Source organism: Gadus macrocephalus, chromosome 19 (assembly GCF_031168955.1).
Source record: "Gadus macrocephalus chromosome 19, ASM3116895v1".
NCBI classification, from domain to species: Eukaryota; Metazoa; Chordata; class Actinopteri; order Gadiformes; family Gadidae; genus Gadus; species Gadus macrocephalus.
In genome coordinates this window covers 13,950,532-13,959,404 of record NC_082400.1, presented here as the reverse complement: position 1 = coordinate 13,959,404, position 8,873 = coordinate 13,950,532, and the positions used below count along the sequence as shown (strand labels likewise).

General features: G+C 45.5%; 1 protein-coding gene across 1 annotated transcript in view; it reads right to left on the bottom strand.

Moving 5' to 3' along the window:
- The window catches only part of pawr (PRKC, apoptosis, WT1, regulator), a 38,807-nt gene that overhangs the window by 4,467 nt on the left and 25,467 nt on the right, over positions 1 to 8,873 (bottom strand). The window contains 3 exon segments of the mRNA XM_060038572.1: positions 977 to 1,089; positions 3,685 to 3,808; positions 7,109 to 7,143. Coding sequence (XP_059894555.1) covers positions 977 to 1,089; positions 3,685 to 3,808; positions 7,109 to 7,143 — 272 coding nt within the window.

The window sequence follows — 8,873 nt, the reverse complement described above, 5'->3', positions numbered from 1 at the left end:
CCGCTCCAAAGTGGAGCTGATTGGTCAATCCATCCGCGACGCATCTGTTTGTGTTAGGCGATCGGGGGGGGGGGGGGGGGGGGGGGGGAGGGAGTGGGGTACACGGCCAGACGAATTCAGTCCGCGGTTGGCGGGAGGCTTCACTCAGACATGGTTAAGACCGGAGCTGGGGGATTGAAAATACGGCTTCTGTAGGGCTGTAGTCTTTCTCCCACACTCCCCTGCTAATCTAAGTGGCTTTTGCTCTGCTTTAAGTGGCTTCTACCCCTGATGCTTTAAGTGGTACACAGGGGTGGTTAATCCGCCCCTGAGGGCAGAGAGAGTCGATGCACGAACAACCATTCTGCAGAAGCCATTCATTCATTCATTGAAGAGGCCGTTTATCGGCGTTGTTACGTGCGTGTTAAATAACTTGGCCTGCTCTAAGCATTTGGATTTAGGGGATGCTGAGCTCTGAGGCCTGTCCGTGGGGGATTGGAACCGGCTGGGTTGAATTAATCCGCTGCCCCGGTTTACATTTGTTGAGTTGGTTTGCGATGCGTGCGACGTACCACCCCCGTAGGACGCTGGTACGGTCCGAAAGGGCAAAGCTAAGCCAGGAGTTCTGAATGATGCCCTACGGTGATTGTATGATAAGTAATAGAGGACTCAATTTGTATTCATCAATTATGAACACAAGTTGGTGCAAAGATTTTAATGTCCAAGGCATGGGCCCACGCAAAAGGTATACATTTACACAAACCAGACCCCACAGACGCAGAGACCGAGAAAGAGTGAGACAAATAGAGAGAGACAAATAGAGAGAGACAAATAGAGAGAGACAAATAGACAGAGAGACAGAGACAGAGACAGAGACAGAGACAGAGACAGAGAGAGAGAGAGAGAGATATGTACACACAGGGAGCTGGTTAGGACACTAGAAGGATGGACAGGGAAGGCGAGGACACACAGATATGGGGGAGAGAAAGATAGAGAGGCCCTTACTCTGTTCAACAGGTCAATCTCCTCCTTCAGTTTGCCGATGAGGTCTTGGTTCTCCTCGTTGTCCTTCAGCAGCCTGTTGTTCTCCTGGCGCTCCCGGAGAAGCTCCTACACACACATAAACACACATAGAGCGACAGAGAGAGAGACACAGAGATAATAAAGAATAAATATACAGCTCGACATAAATACGATTTAAAAAGGAAGTTGGTTGATCGATACTACTGACGTAGACCAAAGGCTTTTAAAGAGAACGATAACACACAGACACACAAAAAACATAAAAGTGGGCACCGAAACAAGCCATCATGACCTCACAGACCCAGATGAACACAGATACACTTAATGATGTGGCGGTACACCTACCTACTAGAAGCCAATAATAACTGATCACATCATTTGCCCATAAAATCCTCTAATCAGGACTCCAGCAAACATTAATAGTTTTGGCTAACCTTTGTCAGACCAAAACTGGTAGTCACTGCCAAGACCAAATTACATGCAAATTGCTGTTAGAATAAATAGAGAGAGAGCAAGAGACGGAGCCAGAGAGAGACAGAGACAAAGATGGACAGAGATACAGTGGTAGAAAGAGGCGAAGGGAGAGAATTTTAGAAAGCCACAAGATATGAAAAAGAAAATAATTATACAGTATAAACACACTTCACTCGTACATGCACCCATTCACAGATACACACATTAACCCTTTCATAGACCCCCACCCCCCTCCCGCCCGAAACAATGTCGAGTCAACCATGCAAATCACCAGCTTGTCAAGTTAGGAGTGTGTCCAACTTTGTTTAGCTATCAGTTCTTGTATTAAAATCATCCAGCTGATGCTGCATTCACCAGAACTACTACCTCCTTGTTGACCTAACTTAATCTAAATGAAAATGAAAAACTTCTTCCTTTCCAAACCTTTTCATCAGTGTGTGAGGCAACAGTACAAACTCTGCCTTCCCTATGTAGTCAGCGCGTCTCTTCTGTCTGAGACCACAGCACATGCAATGGAAGACACAACAGTGATCTCTGCTTTGTGACACTCTGCAGTCGTAGTAGTACTACTCAGGAGCCCCCCCCCCCCCCCGCTGTACTGGTTTCCAGGCTACGCCGATAAGCCTGGAAACGTGTTGCCATGGAAACCCATTCATCGGGGGGAGAAGATGCGAGCGATTAGGTGGGGGTTGATCCAGACTGCAGGCCTCTCTTCTCTCAAAGTGCTCAGAAGAAGAAAAATAACCCTATCTCCGGAGAGTGTGACCACCTTCTCTGGTGGATAATGAACAATTTAACTTGGAATATGACACTTTGAGGCGGACAAACTGAGCGTCAAAGAATGGGAGAATCTAGCGGTGAGGGAGTTTGACTCCCGGTCTACAGGTTCAGGCTTCTTGTAGGGAATCACGCTCGGAGGCACTAATGCCTAACTGCTACTTAATGCTATCTGAATTCACTGAATTCAAGTATCTTTGGATAAAATGGTAAATGGATTGCATATATTTAGCACTTTTCTAATCAGTGGCCACTCCAGGCGCTTTACGATATTGCCTAACATTCACCAATCCATGCGCACATTCACACACCGATGGCGGAGTCAACCATGCAAGGCGTCAGCCAACTCGTTGGGAGCAGTTCATGTTAGGTGCCTTGCCCAGAGACACCTCAACACTCCGGGGATCGAACTAGCAACCTTCTGGTTACCAGACAACCCGCTCCTCCTCCTGAGCCACATGCCACCCCCGCAAAAAAGCACCATAAGCGACTAAAAGAATAAAGAGTCAACTAAACGGTAAGATTCAGAAAACAGTTGGACTTTTCTTATGGAGTGATTCACTTGCTTTTATAATAATTATAATATTCAACGTTTCTTTTCATGTCGGTGTGGGGGCCTAGGTGACATTTGAGTCGGGGACGGACCGGAGACGCGGCAGTTAAGGGGTTGAAGGCTTCCAGAGAAACATCTCCACAATGGAAAAGGTCACCACATACCCAGACCGGGAGGAGGTCGCCAGCGAGGAACACAGCGGGTCAGACCTCAAAGGAAAGGTTAACTTTTGTCACCTTTTGTAGAGAAACTCTTTTAATATACATTTCCCTGAGCTCTTTTCATCCGCCTTCAGGTTCAGGGACAGGAGAGTGACGACCGACAGGGAGAATAAAAGTTTCCTAAAGACGCCTTTAAATCAGTTGTGCAGTACAGACGTAGCTAGCTAGGAAGCTTCCCCTGCTCCATATACATACACAAGCTAGCAGCTTTTATCATAAAAAAATAATAAAAGTTTCCTAAGAAGCCTTTAAATCGGTTGTACAGTAGCAGGACGTGACAACTAGCAAGCTAGCTAGCTAGCTACAAAATTGCTTTTCCACAACCCTTCAGAGACATAAGTGCTGCAAAGTGGGGAACGTTAGCCTCTTAAAGGGTTTTTTGGAGGGCAACAGTAGGATATGACACCTGAGACAGCTGTTGATGGTTTGTGGTGTTATTCTGTGTATGCATACGGATCCGGGAAAGCTAGCATCTAGTGGCTAACTTAGTCTCCACAAAATGTCTGCTTCACCTCAGAATCAAGGGGCGACTCTCTGAAGAAGGAAAGAACCTTACCCGGAAGCATTTAAAAAATATATACATTACAATACTCCTTGGTATTCTGGAGACCAAAATGGAATAAAGAGATCGGTGTTGACCTCCCGGCTGAAGCGTACCTTCTCCAGCTCCTCCAACCTCCTCTCAAGGCTCCCTGAGGTGTGGGGTTCTCTGGGCTGGCGAGGCGCTAGTTGTCTGGGGCTTCCTCCCATGTCCTCCTCCGCCGAACCACCAGCAGACGGGCTACGGAAAGGACGGGACAATACGTTTTTCACCGAGTCATTCAAACTTTTTCGTTTTCTGACGTAGTGCACTTTCAAACTTAATAAAAACTTAGATTGAGCATAAAGAACGCTACCTGAACTCGCCATCACGTCCGGCAGGTAGCGGTACAGTCGAGTCGATGCTACTCCACACTCTATTAACTGAAAGTTAACAGAGTGCTGCAGACGTTCCCGACATGAAAGCGCGCCCACTTCTTTCAATTAGGCGAGCATTATCACGCCCCCGCCCCCCTTTGCCTTTCTTACCGCCTGCAACTTTGCGGCGGAAAAAGGGTTTTGATTATGAGAGAGAGAGAGGGTGAATTTACATTCGAGGACCTGAAGCGAGAGTGCGAGAGCGGCGGGTTAGAGTTCTATCCAAGAAAGGTTTTCTTTGAATGTCGCTGCTTCTTAAGGAGAGGGATGAAACGTGTTTTACAAAGGCCTTTGTGTGCGTCCTTTAAAGCTTATCTGCGGTGCGCTGAGTCACTCGCGCTCTGCCGTCTAGAGGGCATTCTGGGGGAAAATATTCATGCAAATTTGTATTTATTTATATTTTATGAATTTTCTATCCCTTTGTACTCTATTTCTTTAAAAGTATCTGAGAACTTGTCAGGCGCCAAACAGGCCTTCCCCCACCCGAACCCGCGACTAATACCACCTCCACCCAAAAGCATCACCCTTACCCCACCTGCTCTACCATCACCAATAAATATCACTCCCTCCACACCACTACCCTCGCCCAAATCCATGAAAACCGCCTCCACCACCACGACCTCCACCTCCACAACAGCCCTGGTTCCACCAACCCATCACCACCACTTATGGATAGTCCCAAGGGTCAAAAAACACTCGCTCGCACTCTCTGGGGGAAGTCCAATTACTGCAGAGTGCTTTGGGGCTCGCATGCACCGTCCCAGTCCATACGGCCGTCTGCATATTCCAGCAGAGAAGAGCAACACACCGACAGACAGAGAAACAGACAGACAGAGCTACTGCTGGATGTGATAATGCTAACAAACAAAGAAATCCCAAACAGAGGCCAGTGCACCTGCCCACCTTTTCAAATGTCCGTCAACAATTACAACGGTCTATACATTTATAAATCGATAAATACCCAATGCCCAGTGAGGTTTTTTTCCCCCCATTCAGTTTTGCATGCTTGATGGAGAAGAGACAAATCATGAATATTGCCTCATGAACAACGAACATGACTTTTAGAGCAATACGATTTAAGGGACCTAGATTGTGGCAAGAAACTGAGATTATTGTGAATATACGATGTGTGTGTGTGGACGACGGCTGGTTTGGGCAGCCTCACCTGGCCCGAGTCTGAGGCCACGTTTATACGTAGCAGGGTATTTATAGAAACAAATATTTCCCCCCCTCCGTTTTTAAAAATAACATTGTGCACACATCGTTTTCAAAAAAGTGGTCGTTGACATCAAAACGCATAAATACGCCGTTGAGCACCATATAACTATGCCAAACCTATGGGCGGCAGTGTAGGGAGAAGGATAAAGCCATGCAAGCCAATCAGAATCCTCAGAATCAACAGCAACGAATAACACGAGCGTCTTCCTGTAACAAACAAACTGTAAACACAGGGCGCTCATATGACGTTTAGCATTTCCTGGCGCATAATGTGACGCTTCAGAACCTAAAACCTCGTTTCTCCCCGTTGACACGACAACACATAACCAGCGTTTTCAGAAATCTCCACTTTGGCCGGAGTTTTTAGAAATTATCGTTTTCTGTGACAAAAACAGCGTTTTCGTGTAAATGAGAGGCCAAACCGCGTGGAAATATCTGCGTTTTCCCTTCGTGTAAACGGGGCCTGAATGGACTCTGGGGGCTGGTTGAGGCCGCACACCTGTTGCACATTGAATAATCAGTGTGTATCTCCAGCATAGCAACATGGAGTAACAGGCCAAACCTCTGCAATAAACCGGCTTCAACCCCACCACCCTGCATTCTTGTGTTTGGAGAAGCCCAGTTAAAGTCTGGGTGACATAACAATTGACATTGTTGCAATAAAAATAAATAAATAAATAAAAATAATAAGATACAAAGTTATGAATCAACCTTTTCAATGTTTGATCAAACCATTTCTTCTTCCCAGAAAAGCAGGAGATTCCACATCTGTACAGTGACATTTACTGAATCAACAGTTAACTTTGTACTTAATTTTATTCGGCCCAGTACCATTTTTTCCAGTGCTTCTGATAAGAATAACAACCATGAAGTCCTGGAAATGCTGTCGAGGCTCTCGTTGCCTACTCCATATATTTATAAGGTCTTATGTTTTTCTCTCCATTTGAACACTTTAAGGTCATTCCCCTCTACATTTACATTGTGAAAGTGTGCTTGACATTTGGGTCAAGGCACACACACAAAAGGGGTATCTAAAATGGCAGCCCCATTTTGAGCAAAAATATATCTGCTCACTGTTCAGTTCCAAGAAATTGTCCCAAACATAATGAGGGGTTGAAAAAGAGTGTACCACCCACCCACACACACCTAGTTGTATGTGCACTACTTTTACACACAGATAATACACACAAATAATACACAATCCATTAGGGCCCAGCAATATGACATTTAGGGAGGAGAGTGGCTAGGAGAGAGTAGAGAGAGAGTAGGGAGAGAGGCAGGGGAGCGAGAGAGTGCGAGGGGGAGAGAGGGGGTCTCTGGCCAATCAAAACCCCCGCCTTAATGACATTACCAGACCAGCGGTGTCAGTTGACGACTGGCAAACGAACTTCAGAACTATCTAGCTGTGAGAGACTTTCTTCTGATTAAAGGACCACAGCCCTTGAAGCAAGAAGCCTCAGATTTGAATATTTTCAGAGGCTGCAGTTCACCCTGCTCTAGCAAGAGGAAATATTATTAAATTATGCTTAAGAAGTATGCTTTGAAGAGAAATAATGTGAGTCATATAGCATCGTGTTGGAAGGAGACTCGTTGGGGTTTATAATAAGTTTATAATGTTAAACGTATAATCTATAACATATTAGACCATGTGAAAGACTTCAGCATGCACTGGTTGTTAAAAGGGTTGTTAGAACCAGCAGGAGCCACTTAGTGGAAGCAATGTATTCAATCACATATTGGTGTGCACTTTTTTAAATTAATTTATAAATCAAGGGACGCATTGCCCATACACACCATTTTGCATCTCCAAATGAACACTCCAAAGCGAATCCATAAATACAAAAATAGAAAAAATTATTGGCTCGATAAATGAATCGATAGAAAAATGAAAAATAAAAAGTCTGACCTTTTGTGGCGAACGCCCCCCGACCGCGGAGTCTCCTGCAACAACAGAAACAAAGACAGCACAAGTTAAAAAACAAACGTCAACATCAACCGATAGACGATAGATAATTGGTCATCTCAAAGAAAGATTGGACGAGTGGACGATGACATCATCAACAGCGACTCGACAGAGGTTTTGAGGTTTTGATTGATCAGCACTCGAAGTGCTCGGCACGGGAGCAGATTTGGTGTGACAGGTTGAGGGGACCCACGGAGAAGTCGGTCAGTGGTGATAAATAAGACTTTTCATCCTGAGTACTGGATGTGCATTTGACACAGAGAAATAAAGACGGATGGACGGAGAGAAAGACAGACGGAGGGAGCGGACAGAGACATACGGACAGAGAGAGAGAGAGAGATGTATAGAGAGAGGCAGAGACAGACGGACAGAAACAGAGGCAGAAAGACAGGCAGGAACAGACAAAGACGGAGAGACCGAGCGAGACAGAAAGAAAGAAAGAAGAAAAAAAGCATAAAGCTTTCATAAAGGATGAGGGCCTTGCAGTATGATATATCACCTCACACAGTCGCTTGGAGAGCGAGAGGCTGGAGTGTGATGAGGGGTGAGAGGTAGAGAGAGGGGTGAGGTAGAGAGAGGGGTGAGGTAGAGAGAGGGGAGAGGGCAGAATATACGGTGACAGGACTGATGGCACCCTGGCCTTGAGGAGGAAATTGAAAAAAGACGAAGAAAACATAAGATAAACAAGGGGGACAAAGTATCAAGCATCACGTTTCAAAAGGTCCCCAATGGCCATAGCATTAAGACAGCTGTGTTGAAGCGTATCCTGTTACCTCTGCGACGGTAAAAACGGCCCGACGAACCAAGCTCTGGTGGGTTTGCAACGCACATGGACTGAATAAAATACACAGTGAATGTGCAAGGTAGTGGAAAATAAATCGGGGACATTTATTCACAGCAAAAAAAACGAAATGTCATTTTTGCATCCCTAGAGTTGGGGGGGGAGTGTGTGTGTGTGTGTGTGTGTGTGTGTGTGTGTGTGTGTGTGTGTGTGTGTGTGTGTGTGTGTGTGTGTGTGTGTGTGTGTGTGTGTGTGTGTGTGTGTGTGTGTGTGTGTGTGTGTGTGTGTGTTTACATGCGTGTATTCTCTGGGATCCTGACAGTCCATTCATTCCATGGGGAACCTCCTCAAAGCGCGCCGTGCTACACTCTACAATAGAGCTCTTCATCCTGCGTCCCAGCCGGCTGCCCGGCGACACGCCTCGACCAATCAAACCTCACGAATGTTTTAGCAACAGAAATGACTAAATTAATAAAACGCTATTAGCGGTGGTGGCGTTGGTGTGCTCTCAGGCCCCTGATGGAATTATTTTTGAATAACTAAGAATGATTGACAGTTTAAAGCCCAAAGGAGTTATTAAAGCTTTGAAAGGGAAAAAAGGGTGGGAAGTTACTTGTTTGTCGAGACAATAGGTTGGCTAGCAATGAGCTAAATTAATAATCTGAATATCCGATTTCTATATTTTACAATAATTATGTCATTTTAGCAGAAGCTTTTATCTAAAGAGACTTACAATGAATATTATATACTACTATAAATTGTAAATTAGGAGCAGGAAGCAAAGACACACACACACACACACACACACACACACACACACACACACACACACACACACACACACACACACACACACACACACACACACACACACACACACACACACACACACACACACACACACACCGGCTGTTGGTTAGCTGCCCA